At 36.0% G+C, this 17311-nt stretch overlaps 1 protein-coding gene across 3 annotated transcripts in view; it reads left to right on the top strand.

Annotated features, from left to right (window-relative positions):
- ZFAND3 (zinc finger AN1-type containing 3) overlaps positions 1-17311 on the top strand; it is a 148281-nt gene that overhangs the window by 81183 nt on the left and 49787 nt on the right. For all 3 annotated transcript variants that reach the window (XM_074897025.1, XM_074897024.1, XM_074897023.1), the window contains one exon: positions 9564-9743. In XM_074897025.1, the coding sequence (XP_074753126.1) occupies positions 9564-9743 (180 nt within the window). The remainder of the gene's footprint in view (positions 1-9563; positions 9744-17311) is intronic.

Consider the following 17311-nt stretch of genomic DNA (forward strand, 5'->3'; position numbering starts at 1 on the left):
TCATTCTGAGGAGAATAGTTTTTCCATTCCTTTTCCTTATCTATCTTCTAATGTAAAGAAACCAGAGAAGCATCTGAATATTGAATAACAGCTGTAAGAAGAAAAAAAAAAAAACAACACAAGCTTTAGATATGCACTCACTAGATGACTTACTTTTGTAGCTATTTAATGCTAATTTCAAATTTTGAGATGTGCTCCAGCTATTTTCCTTGGGATTAATTGGCTAATAAGTTAATGACAACACACATTGTCATTGAATTCAACGTTTCTACTATCTTCTAGAAGATCATTTTACTAAGTAGGAATAAAAAAAAAAAAGGTTTTATTAAAACTTCAGTATGTTTTGTTGCTCACAGAGGCCTAAGCAGTGTTTATGTAAACAGTTCTTTGATATCTGTGCATATTCATATTCTTGACTCTAAAAGACTGTAAAATAAATACATATATTTCAAGTTTGAAGATAAGCAATGATTGTTTAAATTGGGGTTGGGCTTCCGAACTATAGTGTTCCATAGTCAGAATTCAGTGTAATGCAGCGGTTTGCAGCAGCTGCGCCTAGTGAGAGTGTGCTATGTTTGACCTTTTGGATTCATAAATCTAGATCAACTTTCCTTTCCTTGGGTCCTTGAACTTCTGCAGTTTTTTATCGGCAGTTTGAATACTGGTCTTGTGCATTTCTGTGTGATTACAGAATAGGAAGGAGGGGATGGTAAGTGGGAGACTACAGCTACTCCCTTAAGCTACTGGACTCACTTGGAAAGTTAGTAAAATGTGGAGCTTGAAGCTAAGGACACAGGAGTCAGATGAGTTTCCAGTGAGTTTTCTCAATTGTGTGATTAAAACATGACCTTTTTTTTTTTTTTTCATACTACTGTAGATTATTGCAGTCACAAATTGCTCATATAAACTCCAACCACTGCGAAGTTTTTGCCCCTACAACTGAGGACTGTCAGACTTGGAGTTTCCTCTCCACACTTTCCTCTAGCTACTGCATATGAAAGGCAGATACTTATTACAACATGAAGCATCATATTCCAGTAGGGTTGAGAAGAGTGGGGAGAAGCTCACCTCTTACACTTCACCTCGCCATTCATTGCTTTGGTGGTAAAACCTGAATAATGATAAAGAACTAAATCGTCCTCACAGACACACATTTCAAAGGATTGGGATGACTGTGGGGAAGTGAGGCCAGAAAGTGAGAGTGCCTGCTCTCCCTTCTCTTCCAAAATGCTCTTCGGTTCTGCCTCTGGGCTGTTCAAAGGAGACTGGGGAAAAGAGTCTGATAAATGAGTAATTCTGAGGGATGTTTTAAGAGTTTGGTAATGGTAGTTATTAAGGTACCTTAAGTGGAGGTGAGGGAGAAGGAACTGATGAGAGGTTTGCGGGTTAGTACTAGAAAGCTTTAATTTACCATAGAGGCCTTTTATCCCTTGTGAAAATCCTGATGATTTATAGTGTAGTCAAATATTTGGGAATCCTGGAACTTTAAATGTGACTGTTATTGACAGCAAATGAGGCAAACGTTCACTTTAATTGGAACCACATCAATTAGACTGGAGGAATTAATTAAAAAAATAATAGCCACACATTTTGAAACTGAAGGGTTCTCTCTAGGTATTAGAAGGGGCATGGTAAGGTGACAAAAAGATAGTTCCAGTACAAGAAAAACTAATTGAAATATTTCTTTTATTAAAACAATATTAGTTCCTACGTGCTTGGTGAATGAAGTATCCAGAATAAATATCAATGGTAATTAAATTCTGTTTCTATCAGTTAACAGTCCTGCTTTCAAGATCTCTCATTTATTATGAAAGCATCTCAAGAAGTTCACTTCATTAGTTTACTTTGTATGACTTGATGCTGTTGCAAAGTGCTTGGGTTTATGGATCAGATTCTTCCAATGAAGAATGTTTCTTCCCCCTTTATGACCATAAATTTTGAGGTGTCATCACTCTCTGAATTTAATTTGGAATGAGGCATTTCTTACTGATTTGTTTAATTTCATAAAGGGATACTGGTACTAAAAATTCTAGAGATAAAGATATGGAAGTTTAGGTGAGTGATAGTTGAGGTTTTTTGTGGATTTAAGAATCCATACAGTCACAATTAGTTGGGTAATAAATTGTTTTGATTTTCTAGTTCCACTGTCAGAGGCAGGTGCTGTATAGCTAGCCCCTTTTTAGTTTTAGGTTTTGAAATGTAATAGTACCTTTTTGTAGTACTTTCTCATCATACATGTACTGTAATGAGTTAAAGTATGAATGCTAACCATGGACCTGAGCGGTTCTGTTACAGGAAATTTAAGGTGGATTGTTAAAATAGTAGTTTACTCTTCATAGCTTCAGTACTTTGGATCCTGTGATGACAGGCAATAATATTTATTCTTCTTTATTCTTCTATATATTCTTTATGTTGGTGAGATTTATGAAATAATGAAATTTTAGTTGAAATAATGTAAGCATGCTACTTTAAGTAACAATGGGAACTATGACACAAGGGTTTTAAAAATGTTACTTACAGGGGTTTTCAGTGACCTTGTTCCTGGTCAGTGCTGCAATAGCTACAGTAAGCAAATTTATTATCAGGCAGAGCAAGCAGTGTTTGTTATGTGGGGAAGCTGCTCTCAGAGGATACTTTTGTAGATAATAATGAAGTTCCTGTTTTCATCAATTTAGGATTTTGCAACTACTTTGCAGGTAGTGGGATCATGTGCTATAAAAATGGCAATTTTTCTCATGGCAGTCATGTAAGTTGTTATAAGCCTGGTGTTAATACAGTTGCTGTAGATTCTTCTACTCAGTTTTATACAAAACTGCATTTCTCTTCCTTAAAAAGATGTCTGCATATGCATTTATTAATGACCTGGATCTTAAGTTGAAGGTCACTATAATAATGTTATGCTTGTTGTCTTGCTAGCCTTTGTTTATTTATTCATGACTTTTCTGGCTAAATAATAAGCAAAATCTGGTAGTCAAATCTGGAGCTTCCAGTGTATCTTGGGGGAATATAATTTTATAGACCCAGGAGAAAGAAGGCCTATTATGGAATGTTGCCTTTAAGCAAGGGTGTGTATGTGTGTCTTTTTTTTTGAGAGAAAAACACCTTAAAACACAAAGTCATCAGACTTCCTGCAAAACAAACAAATAACAGAAACCTGATCATGTTAAACATCCCAGTAATTTTACAAATACGGCAGTCTTATTATATAACTGGATCCTAATTCCTGAATGATAAACACATGTAATTGGAGCCGTGTTCTTGCTACCACGCTTGCAGATCAGTCTTTCTTATTCTTTATTTTGCGCTTTTCTAGTATTTTTTTCTGCTTATTTGAAAAAATGAAATGTATATAAAAAGCTCAGTATATGCAACATGCAAATCACAGTATTATTTGAAACTCTTATTAATGTGTTGCCATTTAAAAAGATATAGCAATCTTCATGAAGAAAAACTGAAAAAAAAATTACAAAGTTGTATTTATGAATAAAAACTCTAGAGTTGAATGGCTTTCCTGTACCATATGTGCTCACAATTCTAAAAAAAGTTCAGTTGTATAGAAAATCATCTTTCTAATATTGTTACTGGTTTGTTAATTTTCCCTGTACTTTGTGCATAATGTAAAAGTAATGAGCTCTGCTGATAGCTCATACAGGAATATACTGTGATAGGTATTTTGCACTCTCCAGTCTAATTTTCAATTAATCCACCTATTGTTGCTCTTATTACTGTAGATGTATTAAGAAATAGCTTTTTATATATAATATATGTCAAATATTGTTACTATATAAATATAACTTCGTACAGTACTTACCTCTGATTCAGTTTTATTACTTTGCTTGTGTTCTGATACAAATGCTTGTGCAAATTCTATAGTGCATTCCCCTGTGTTTATTCTGCAAGTGGGCTACTGCATCATCTTTCTGACTGTGTGTTATTTAAAACAGAAGGAAAAAAAAAGTCCTCCCAAATGGAGTTTTATTGCCAGTCCATTATTTGAGCTTTAGATTGCATTCAGATACCTACTTAAAGGAAAGGTTTTATCCATTTCACAGTATGCAAAATGTAGTTATACATGAATGACACTTGAAATGCCTTCAGTAAGCTTTTAACTAGGAAAGTCCAGTGAAGAGTTTTTAGTAAATAAAACCCTAGGACTTAGGACTAGGAAGTAGTATTCCATGGTCATATTTGAACAGTTTTTCCAGGCATGTGAAGAAAAAAAATAAAATTATTCAATAAAGTAAACATTTCACTGGAACAGTTTCCATGTCATAATATTTGTGTTACTTCCCATAGAGTACTTTCAAAACACAATTTCTTTTAAGCATGGATATGTTTTCTTATTGCACTAGAGTAAGGTAAAAGTCTGCTGTATATGTTGGGATACAAATGGACTAGTAGACATTTGATGTGACACTAACACGTTAATTTAAGCTCTGTAAAAGAACAAAATGTTCTGGCATTAAAAAATATGCAGATTGCACATTTAATGCGGTGTAAGAAGCAAACATGCTTCAAATAACTTTTTTGTTGGTTCACACTGCTAAGTTACGGGAGCTGTAGGACTGAAGAATAAAGAAGTGGTGGAATACTGCCTATCAACCAAAATAATTACCTTAAAGAATCTAATTTTCTGCTCTTAGCATGCTATTTACTCCAACACTTATTGCAACATTCATTTATTTGAATGGACTCATTTCTTATTAATGAAAACATCAGTTATAGACCAGAGAATAAGAAGTGTTTATAACCTTGACCCTTAAGATAAACCAAAAGGAGAGCTTAAGTTAAGAACATTTAGGAGTTTCATAAATTTTATGATTTCTTATAGCAGGAGTGCAAACGAGAAGCAGCTCTAGCTTAGTATTAAAACATTCCATCTGATATTTTGACATGCTTGTCTTTTCCGGAATAAAATACTTTGACACACTGATATTGCTCATATTTGCCTTTTACCTCAAGTTTCAGCTGATTGTAATCACGGAAGCTACTTACTAGAATCTGAAGGGTTGTTCCCTGCTTAGTTACAGACCCCTTACAGTTAAGCAAAAGTTGAGGACTCAGTATTGCCTTAGGTATTTTGTTGGATATTGATGACTAAAGTAAACTAAATACTGGAATTGAGATGGATTTTTTGTGTGTGTGTGTCACATAAAGAATCAGGAGTATTTTAGGTGATGGTAGAGGTTGGATGTTCTAAATATTTGTTAGTTTGATCCTGAGGTAATGGGTGAAATGAACAGATTGAGAATATGTTCTTTCTGGTTTCTTACCCTAACCTAGTAACTGTAACTGGACGAATGTACAAGAGAGCTTTAGTCCTGTGCAAAAGACATGATTTAGTGTGGCGTCTCTGGCTTTATGGGTTAGAAGCTGTAAAGGTAATGGATTTCGTTTTTAATGTTACTTTTATGAATACAAGTGGACAAAAGATTGTCTTGCAAAAGAACTTCTCAAGTCTGGAAACAAATCTGGCTTCTTTTAGTCTAAATATTTGAATTCATTGTATATATAGAATATGAAACGTTAATATCCTATCTATATGTGCACATAGTCATTGTTTTGTTTACAAAGAAATCCGAAGTAGCAAAAATAACACTCTATTAACAACAAGTGCATGAGAGCTCTCCCTGAGATTTTCTGCTCCTGCTCAGCTAGGTGAGATACTGGGTGCAAACTTAAAGCAAAAGAATTTTGGAGCTAGACGTCTGGCAGTGTTGCTGCTTACTACTAGCAGCTTCTGTATCATGCAGTAATAGTTTATTGGATGTATTTCATGCATTTTATTGATAGATCTTTCCTTCTGTTATGCTACCACGCAGGAAATGTCTAAATTTCACATCTTATTTTGGTGCTGGCTCCACCTTGTAACACCAGGATATTTTGCACTTAAAAAAAAAACCCAAACCCACAAGACACCACAACCACCAAAAAACCCCCAAATTTGAAGGCAGTAGAGAAAAGGAGACAATGTTGAGAAAAATGTTTTCTGGCAAATGGAGAAAGTTTGTTTCCCCTAAACCTGTGTACTGGCTGAAGTTTCTGTAAAAAGTTGCAAAGTTGCATTTCATTAACTAGAAAAAGGGAGTGTGGATTTGGTGGGTTTTTGATCAGTCATTGTGCATTTTGGCATGGATTTTACTAGCATGGTGAAAGTCTCACTAAAACCGAAGGAAAAATTAATTTAAGTAAGTGTTTTGCATGCATCTCTAGTTAAACAGAAACTTCTGGAAATGATGATTAATGTCTTGCCAACTCTCTTTCAGTTTTTTCCCCATTGAGACTTATTAGGAGAGGTCATTGTTCTGTCAATGGAATTACATTCTGAGTTTAATCAGAATGAAGCCTCCCCTTCAAAACTTGCCAGCGTCTTGCCTGTATTGTGTGTGTATTTTTGTATTGTTTTATTTGCTAAACAGTTAAGGCTTAACTGGATTTATTCAGACACAGCTCTCCTGTAGTTGTTGCCAGCTTGTATTGTGTTTTTGGGGATATCAAGGTGATCTGCAAGTTATTTGTGTTAACAAGAGCCCTGGTTAACAGAAGCCAATCCCCCGATACACATCATAAGAAATATAATACAGTTCACCCAGTATGTCATGAGGTATGTATTTGTGCATGTATGTACTGGACCACAAATCATAAAGCAGTATTTCAGAAATCTCTTGGTAATTTAGGTCAAATTTATCATATAAACTATGTTACTGAACAGGTCCTGTATTGCTGTTGACCCTACAGTACTAAGGCAACTGTTAATAATTTTCTGTAGCATAAGTAGTACAACTTCAGTTACAGTTAGTATGTCTTAGGTGCTTGCAGTCAGCAGTCTCAACACTTTCCTCAACTACTTGTCTGCAGTGAAAAAGTGGTTAAAAAGGGGGCATGGGAGATGGTCTCAGGTTCCACTCAACTGAGCAGGCTAAGGCTTTTTTGAAAGTTAATTGATTTGCAGTCTGAATAAAAGTTAGTTCTGAACACGAGGTCCTGGATTCATGAAGGCAAAGAGCATTTAACTGCCATGGCGGATTTTGCTGCAGTGTGACAGCTCTGAGCTGTAAGCAAGCTTGTTGGGAAATGCTGTCACTGAGTGACCATTTTTGACAGCCTTTTATGCTCTCTTTGAAACTGGAGAATTTATCAATAGGCTGCAAAAGTGAATACTTTTCTAGGGAAAAAAAAACAAGCACCTTGGTCAATGTGCTCTTAAACTTGCACACAGTGTAGCACTAGTACTTACCATACTATCATTAAAGGACTGTCAGGATTTATTATATAGACCATTTTGTTAAAAACATTCTACGTTTTTTTCTGTAAATGCCTTGTGTGGATGACACTGAGCTAGTGCAGCCTGAGTAAAGTATTTGGAGCTATCTGGTAAAAAAAATAATACACTGGCTGAGAATTTTTTAACTTGCTGAATTTTAATGTATTTCATAGTATCTATTGCTGTTCTGTAACTTTATGCTTTCTTTTTTAATACATTTTATAGATTGCTCATGGTGTATAATATTGAGTGTGACCATTATTTTTGCTCTAATTCTTGAAGGTGGAGTTGCTCCCACTTCTGATACATGCATATAACATGCTTTACTTCTGTGCACTGCCTTGGATGCAATCTCATGTAAAACACAATCTTTGGAGCCACCTTATATTTGCAGGCAATATTTGAGATATTTTCTGTACTGGTTATTTATAGACTGATGGTTCCCAAAATGTCTCTAACTGTGGGCTCCCCTTCTGTCAGGACCGTGGCCTCAGTAGTGGTGTGAAGAGTTGGGTACCTGCTGGGGTGGTGGCTTCAGTTCTAATTGCTGCAGCAGTCTGATTCTGTTTGGTGCAGAATCCCAAGTGCTTGAAGCTTTCTTGATTGCACAAACACACTAATAATATCCAGGAGACCAACTTGGGAGAAATATTGTTGATAACTCACTGGACCTGAGTTGGACATCTTCCTGGGTCTAGTAACTCATCGCTGACAAAATTAATCCCACTGTTTTTTCAGAGCTGTGTTGTGCAGGTGGGTGATTTCCTGTCTACCACCTCCTTCCTTCTTTTTCGTGGCTTCCTTCTTTTCCCTGGCTTTTGTTCCTCTCAAAGCTGGACTTCTGGCTGACTCTTCCACAGCAGAAGTTACAGCTTAATTTCTCTGGCAAATCACTTAAATTCTAAATCAGCATTTAGGGACTGTTTGACTGTAGTGCTTCCCAGTCCCAATGAGTCATGTTGGTGATCCATCTTTCTAACACATCATCATCTGCAAATATTTATAGACTGCTCTGTTTTCCTCTCTGAAATCATAATGAGCAACTGAATACTGATTTATATATCTGTTTATGTAAGGAATAAATTCTGCCTTTCTATGTAATTTTTCAAAAAGTAAGTATTTAGCAATACCAAGAGGTGATGCACTTCATCTTTAAGTGTCTCTTTACAAGGAAGAGGTGCCTTTGTGTTGTGAGAATAACTGGATGTTAAGCAAACCAAAATCCACTTGGCTGGGAGGAGTGTTCCCTGGGGGCATCCAGTGGTAGAGCTGTGCCAGTCTGAAATCCAGTATTGTAGCTGGTAGGAACTGAGACGATGCTGTAAATCTACTAGGTATCAGGACTGTGGTTTGGGAAAAAGCCCATAAGGGAGGATTTGCACTTAAAAAGGAAAAGACTATCCCCTCAGACCTGAATCTGCTTTGGAGACCTGAGGATGGAATCTATCACAGATGTGAAATTTGGACTATGGAGGAAGTTTGGAGATTTAGCATGACTTGGCACTTGCTGACCAATAGGAAGGGGGAAAAAAAAAAGGGGGGGGGGGGGCGGGGAAGGAAAACTTTTAAAGCCAGATCGTTTGTACACGGCTTTTATGTGTTGTAGTGATTTACTTCCCATGTCTAACTCTGATCATATATCAATGAGCAACTTTTAATACCAATGTTGGAATAAATGAAAGAAAGAGAAAGAAGAAATATATATATACACACACACCCCACACCCCCCAAACCCCAATCAAACAAGTGATGCAAAAGGTGATCCCTCACCAGCTCCCCCATGCTAACCTGGAACCATAGCTGTCTACATTAGCTTTGCCAAAACTGTTACTGGTGGGATTTTATGTAACATCAGTGAGAAATACTGGTTTTACAGAACTGTAACATTTTCTTTTACTTGTATTACATGCCTTAGTTCTTCTCTCATTGGATGTTTGCTCCTTTATGCTTTTGTACGTGCTTTGTGTGAACTATCTTTAAAATGATGCCATGTACTATATACTGATGTACACAGTGGTAAGTTTTGGATGCTCTTGAATGGCTGGGGAAACAGTAACTTTGTGTAGTTCTGAAAATGTTTGCTGTTCTTCAACAACAAATAACTTTTAAGGTATTTTACATCTGAAATAAAAACTTGAAGGCTACTCTTGGTGTTTTGAGACATACAAATTATCAGAATGATGGTACCTCTGGCAGTGTTCTAGGGTTATTTTTGTTTTGCTGAAGTTGGGTTTTTTTCATAAAATTGGATTATAAGATTGAGCAAGTGGGATGATATATGAAATCTTGGTTTTGATAGATTTCCAGAAGAAGCAGCCAGACGATGACTCTACTCCCAGCACAAGCAGCAGCCAGTCAGATTTGTTCTCTGGAGAAACGAACAGTGACAACAGCAATACCTCTCTAACCACGCAGGCCGCTAACTCCAACCAGCAACTTTTGACAGAACTGAATGTAACTTCACCGAGCAAAGAGGAATGTAAGTGCATGAGTCCTAAGCAGCAAAGGAGGCATAAACATTTTTCTTTGTTCTCAGGCTGATGTTTCACTGACTCCCTTTTAGAAGTAAACGCCCTGTCTTTTTGGGTGAAAGGAAATGTTGGAAGTTATTAAAAAAATAGACATTGATGGCTTTAATCAAAGAACAAATTCAAAGGGGTTGCAGGAGTTTCTAACTAACTTTACAGCTCTTTGAATTGCAGTATACAATTTTGTTGTGATTTTGAGGCACTCTTATTCTGAGAAAATTCTTCTCATGTGACTGGTAAATTAATATATGTATTCTAGGATAAACACCAATATCTTGGGAAATCTGACTTTAAAACCTTTTGGTTTGTAATTATTGCAATTGCACATAGCACTGACTGTAATGAATGTTTGTCTAGACTTAGGTTACTTGCTTAAAACTTAAGTTTTATGTGGTAATCCATCTGTCTTTCCTGACCCTTCTTTCCTCTTTATTGAACTGTCCGTCAAAAATTCTCCATGAAGGTAAGCTAAGATGTTAAAGATTAGCAAACACAGTGAGATAAAGTTGTTTTTAAAATTATTCTAAACCTCTATGCAAGTTCATTCTGTGTCTAATATATTGAGTTGTATTCTGCAATTTAAATGTCAAATTTGTAGTTTTGTTTTCCTCCCAACTGTAGGTTTATTTTAGAATGTGCACGATGGAGAGAATCCCTCTTGAACTGAGTTTACTTTACATTGTGGCTGTTAAATAGATGTCCACATTGCAAGAAAAACTTGCTTATTTTTCAGTAGGGAATCTGCAAGAGCTACTTCGGTTCTTCAATATTGAAGCAACTGCTGGAAATAATGCTCACAAAGTACTAGGACTAAAAAAATCTTTGATATACTACACTTGTTTTCAGCTGTGTTAACTGCTTGCATAGGATGGTTTTGCTGAGTTGCTGAAGTATTTATTCTGTTTACAGGTATGTAAACGTTGCATATATATTCTTTTTATTTATGCAGATTGTCTGAGGACAAAACACAAAGTGTCATTTTGGGATTGTGGTAGTTTGAGACCAAAATAAAATTTTTAAGTTGAGTTATTTTTTACTATCTGTATGTGAGAATTTTGTCAGAAATACAGCAGGGTTCAAATGTCAATCTTCTGATACCAGTTCTTGTAATAAGAGTAAATTTGCCATGTAACTCTTGTCTTTCCTTCGCATACACAGTTGCTGCTGACCACCCATCAGCTCTTCCTTCTGTCCAGCGCTTCTTCAGGGGAAACCTGTAATGTGCTATAAAAACAAGGCCTTAAAACAACTTTCCTAGAGAATTCAGCAGAATATTATGCTTCATCAATGCATTTGGGCCTTCTTTGGGCAGGGGCCTTCGGCACCTCTGCTGGCTTATTAGCCAGGATCTACTGTTTGGTATTACAGGGTGCTTCTCCAGTGCTTACTAGGTCAGGTTTTCTGGAAATTTGTTCAGTTAGGAATTAAATTATGTTACAACAAAATGTTTCTATTGTGGCTGAGAAGGACTTGGGGGTAAGTGGGAAGGCGATTACAGGGATGGGAAGGAAATTAAATAGTGTCCTTCATCCTGAATTGCTGTAAGCTTGTGAACATACACTGAAGATGATGGATATTAGGCAGCACAGCCTGCGGAGCATTTGAAAATATTACCTATTAAAAAAATTCTTTATGACTTCCTGCTGGGGTGATTTGAAGTGAAATACAGTGGAGAGATTTATTTACAGCTCTGTCTTCTCTTGCATCCCCACTACCTCTTTAATGAAGCTTAATATCATTTATCAGAAATAATTATACACAGATGAAGCTTTTCTGATGGATAATGGCCTCAGCATGGAAGAGTCTTTCCTTTAATGAAGAATGCCCAAACTTTAAATGTCTTGATTTTAATGTGAGGCAGTCTTTTTCTATGCAATATTTATTTATTTTGCAGCAAGTTATATAAAGCACGCACTGCTCTCATTACAGCTGTGTTCTTCAGAGACTGGTATTTTGCAGTGCCATGTGGTGATGTACAGCTGTGTGCCATTCTGAGTAGGATTGTGGTGATTCACCAGAAATCAATGTATGGGATCTTTATGGTAATCCCTATCAAAATTTGGAAAGATTGGAGTACTCAGGAAGGATTCTCATGGTGCATTCCACTCCCTTCTCTTTCAAGCTCACATCAAGGCATTTGCCGTGGTACTTGAGTCCTTAGAGTAACCAGATTGGACAGAATTGCAGCAAGTCATTTAGGCAATTAACAAATTCCATTCATGTTATGACAACTGAAGAGAGCCATAGAAATCTCATGTAGTAAAATTCATATTCTGTGTCAGAGAAAGTGGGGGGGTGGTTTGTGCATGGTTTTGAGTAGCCATTCCCTTTCAACACAGAATGAATGATACAGGAGAAGAGATCCTTGGACTGGATTTTACAGGAGTTCACTGTGACAATATGCAAGTATTTCTGCCTCTTTAGTTACTGTTTTAATGTTCTGAGAGAGTTGCATTTGCATTCCTGAGTGTCTTATATATGCAACCAGGTTGCAGTGACTTTTCCATCTCCTACCATCCTCGTTTCTGAACAATCACCTATGCCAGCGGCTGTTTTCTGATTAATATCTCTTCCCCTAGTAGTTGAAAAGTAGTTCTCAGTCTTAACACATTTTTGTTGATTGTAACTTTAAAGACTTATGCTTGGAGACAGTGATGCAAGCTTCAGGACATTTTTTCCTCCTTCACATGTGTTTTCTTTTTATGAAGTATTTCTTAACACCAATTTAAAAAAAAAAAAATGCTGTTGCAATTTAGGGGGACAAACTTTCTAAGAATTTTCCCTCTCCCCCACATATGCTTCCTGAGTTGCCTTTTTCTGTCCATCCGTTGCAGTAAGTTTTCTGGAATAAATTTTTGCAGACAAGTAATATATATTGATATTGGTATAGCTTTAGTAAGTCTAGATTCACATGGATTTTAATGATCTGTTCCTTAACATATGGTTAAATTAGTCTAACTTCCATTCTTCTTCTGCTTTATGTGGAGATAAGCTTCTCTGTTTAATTTCTTGTATAGTTTTCATCTATTCTTGTTTTTCCCTTCCATCTCATCTCTTTATTTACAAGGTCCTAATAGTAGTTATTTTGGTGTCAGTCGCCATATGAGCAGGTTTCCTTTTCTTATTGGGTGGACGGGATTTTTGTTTATTTTTAACAGACAAGAAAAAAGGGATTTGACAATGACCCTTGCTTCTCTCTTTCCCTACGTCCAGCCACCAGCAGTCTTAAAAAGATTAGCTTATTAAGGAAGGTTCTATGCATTATGGTAAAGAAAAGGTCACACTGCACATGGAATAATTTTGCTTAGTTTCAGGCCTTCATTGCTTTCTTTGGGGTTGTCACATTATTTTTCTGTCACTGTATGAGTAGACCTGAAGCTCATGCTGTGCAGGTTTAAAACTAACTGTGGTGTTATGTGACAGGAGAAATGTCAATGTGAGCAACTCTGACTCTGGCAGCTGGATCAGATTTGATATTTCAGTAGTTCTTGGCTTCAGTTGACATGATTTTATTTTAATTATGTGCTTAACTCTTCCTGGCCTCCTTGAATTAATAAGAGCCACAATTGAAAAAGGACAAAAGGAATATGTGATGTTTCTAGAACAGTTAAATGCTCTACATTTCTGCACTGAAGACTTTATAAGAAGATATACAAAGATCTGAGATACTGCTGTTAATATCAAAAAATACAGTGGAAATTTCAGCCCAGAAAGGAGTTGATGTTCACTGACCACACCTTACCTCTGTGTGTGCTGAATTTAAAGTGCGTAAATATGAATTTTCAGGACTGAATAACTGTGAATTGTGAGTAGTTAATGTATACGCTTAAGAATCTGAACTGTTGCATGTCACGTTAAGTCTTTAAAGCATTATTAGTTTATCTCAAATACTTAGGTTTGTAAGACAAGTTTGAAGAATGCTTTAAAACATTATTTTATTAAGCACTTGCATGTGCTGCAAACGCTGGAATAAATACCCTTGCTTATGAAGTTATTTCGTGAAGTTACTTTATGTACATAAAGTGTACTACATCTGAGACAGAGATGCACCAGGCTTCTGTAAAAGATCTCTGACAGAAAGGTGAGAGATGATTTTTTCTACTGCACCTATTGGACGTTTATACTCTGAATTTCATGGCTTGTTGAAGCATGACTGTATAAAGAGCCATATAGGCTATAGTACTAGAAAAGTAATGATATTTTCTCTGTCTTTGGAGTTAAAAAAATAATCTTATGTCAGGTTTTTTTGACATAACCATACGAAAAATGGGTAAATAAGTGCATCCTTTTTTTGTTGTTGAATGGCCTTCTCTGACACTATGCAAAAGGTTTCTACCAGTTTATAATGACTTCACAGTTTTTGCATTTTGTCTGGGTTTGTCAGCAGAGTCAGAGATGACAGCTTTCCTACGTATGCTCTGAAAATACTTCATATTTTGAATTATTCCTGTGATATCCTTAAATGACTTTTGTGCCTTTTAAGTAAGGATGGTGGTTTTTGAAATGGTATTTGCTGTTCCTCTTTGATGCTATCTATTTGTATACTTTTTAAAATGCCCTGGCTTTTGGGAATTCAGTCATTTTTTTGTCTAATTCCTGCTATGGGAAACTTTGTATTTTGCTTCATCTCTGACTGAAAGTTACATGCATACCCACTTCTATAAACAGACCAAGCTAGCTGTCTATTTTTTTTCTTGGTTGTCACAGATGGTTGTAAAAAATAATTCGCTTTGTTGCTAACCTGATTTATTCTGATACCATTTTGTATGTTTTTCTCTGATTCAAAAGAATGCATTAACTGTTAAAATTATGCTGAGCTACAAAACTAGCCTACCTGACCCACATGATTTAATATCGCAATTAAACTTGTACCAAGGCATGACTGAGAAAACTGCAGCTAGGTGAGGGTGATGATGAATAATTCTAATTTTCCTTATCAGCTCACAAGGTTGTCATGTGTTCTTTCTTCTGTACTCAATTTTGTGTCTCTTATCAGAGCAAGAGGGGGCACACCTCTAATACAGAATATGTACCTGGCTGTTTTTTGATATTACAGTCATCTTCGAATTTCTGTCACAGAATATGAACTACCTATTTTCTTAGACTTTTAGTGAGTTAGATAATAGTAAAAGGTGTTTATATCTTAAGGGATTTTTTTTTTTTTAGCTTTGTTTTCATTAGATGCCATACACAAATAGTCTTTTGGCACTGTTTTTAATGTTAAGAGTAATTCAGTTTTTCATTTGGATTATCATCAAACCTGGATTTTCTTGAATATTCATTGCAAATTACATGTTTTTCTTTAGTATCAATGCAAGCACTTTTTCTCTGGGAATTTGCAAGAATGCTTTCAAATATAAAAGCATATTGAGTTGTGGGCTATTTGAGTGTCTTTTTGAGAAATGCCGCTAGTATTAGGTGCCAGTACAGAACATATAGGCAGTGAGAAATTTGAACAAAGTGGTGTCTAGTAGAAGTGTCACTTTCATTGCCTTTTTGAGGTGTAAGGATCTTTTAGTAAGTTTCAATCTAATCCCTACAGTCCAACTTCCATTTAAAGAACATTTTTGATTCTTCTGCCATCTTAAGCAAAGATCTGGCACATAGATTTATGAAATGAACACTTCTTTTCATGTCTGTGGCATTATAACTTTTGAAACATAATGAAGACCAGTGGAATAGCACAACTGTTAATTGTTCCCTCTGATTTATAGTCACTTCACACTGCAGAGTAGACAGTGTATACTGGGGTCCCATTTATTAAAGTGAAAGGACCCCATGGAACATGAAACGGAAACACAGTCACATAGGAAAAATGTGGATTAGAGCTGTACAGCTATCAAGGTTACATAAAAATTATTTATAAAAATACAATTTAACTGCTGGTTTCAAAAGCACATTTATACATTTCAACATACACCTATAAAGTAAGAAAGTATCACGTCTATTTTAGAAATGAGGAAACAGAGGAAAAGCAGGTAATGGAGTGAGACAATAGCAGGGAAAAAAGTGGAATCTTTATAGTTTTTAAATTTACCAGATGTTCAGCAGGAGCAAAGCAGTCCAGGTTTCACTTCCTTCTCCAAAAGCTTGATGTAGATAAAAATCCACAAAAGTAAATAATGGCAGATTTATAAAACTAGATTTTAAAAAGTATGCATTTGTATGTGATATAATCCTCTTGCCTGTTTAGTAATGACTTCACTTAAATTATCATGCAGCTTACCCATTCTGCAGCAAATAAGCAGTTCTTACGTGCTGTAAAGTTCTTTTGCTTTTTTTCCTTAAAGATAGTGTATTCTGTCTGTGCAGACTGAACTTAGAGATTTATGTTCCCATTTATTTATGTATATATGGCTGTAGTCAGTGACTGTTTTCCAACTCAGTTGTGTAGATTAATTTGAATATGTCTCTACCAATTCAGGGAATGCACAATTAGATTACTGGTTTGGACAGGTTTCCAAAGGTAGGTTCTTTCCTTGATTGCAAATAGCCATGAAATTCTCCCTGTGCTGGCTACCACACTGCGCTCCAAGGAAATTCAGCTCTTCCTTCTTACCCTCTTCCAGGCCATTGCGTGCAGGGAGTTGGTGTGCTTTTTCTGAGAAGAAACCATCTCAGTACTGAAAGCTCAAAGTAGCGTTCAGGAATGCTTATGTCACTGTGATAGTGTTACTGAGCTTCAGGCTCCTTCACTTACTTTTCATGTTTGCTTATTATCTGGCTTGCAGTTTTTGTGTTCTCTCTAATTGTTTCAGTTGTAGTGTATTATTGTAATCTTAGGCTTTGTGCTCTTGTGCAAGCTTGATTTTGATCCATTCTGCATCCGATAAGTGCTTCAAGTGCCGTTCAGATACGCCTCACACATGTACTCTGGGTTCAAACTCATCAGTTCCTTGGACAGCAAGGGACTACAATACAATACAATACTAGAGCAGGGTTGCTCTAGTATTCCACTTTTTCCTACACAGGAAGTTCTGAGTGGAGTCACTTGACTTTACAAAGACTTCAGGAAGGGGAAACAAGAAGTTCCCCTGACTCAGAGTATGTCCTTCAGGACAGGTGGTACTTGGCAGTTCTTTCCATCTTTCAGGAAAGGAGGTGAACAATGCAGAAAGGCATTCTAAAGGTCAATTTAAACATATACAAATTATAATAGTCTGTAATAGTAAATGATAACAATATTAACATGTATATAGAGTTATAAGTAATACGTAAAATTTTACTACTTTAGAGAGAGAAACTGGTTTTGAAGGTATTTTTTCAAGTTGATATATTTAGAGTACAGTTAACAGCAAGTTACAGAAAGCTGAGGATATCAGAAGTCAGAAACATTAACAAGACCTTTTGTTTTAAATATGATGTTTGAGTCAAAAGGTCTTGTTTTGTCCTTTATTAATTCTGTGTTTGAATTTGCAAACTCGATGATTCTCACAATTCTACTGATTTATTCAGTATCTTTTTAGGATTTTTACATTTTTAATTATCTTCTCTTGGGATTACATTATTGCTGGGCAGT

This window comes from Athene noctua, chromosome 1, assembly GCF_965140245.1.
Source record: "Athene noctua chromosome 1, bAthNoc1.hap1.1, whole genome shotgun sequence".
NCBI classification, from domain to species: Eukaryota; Metazoa; Chordata; class Aves; order Strigiformes; family Strigidae; genus Athene; species Athene noctua.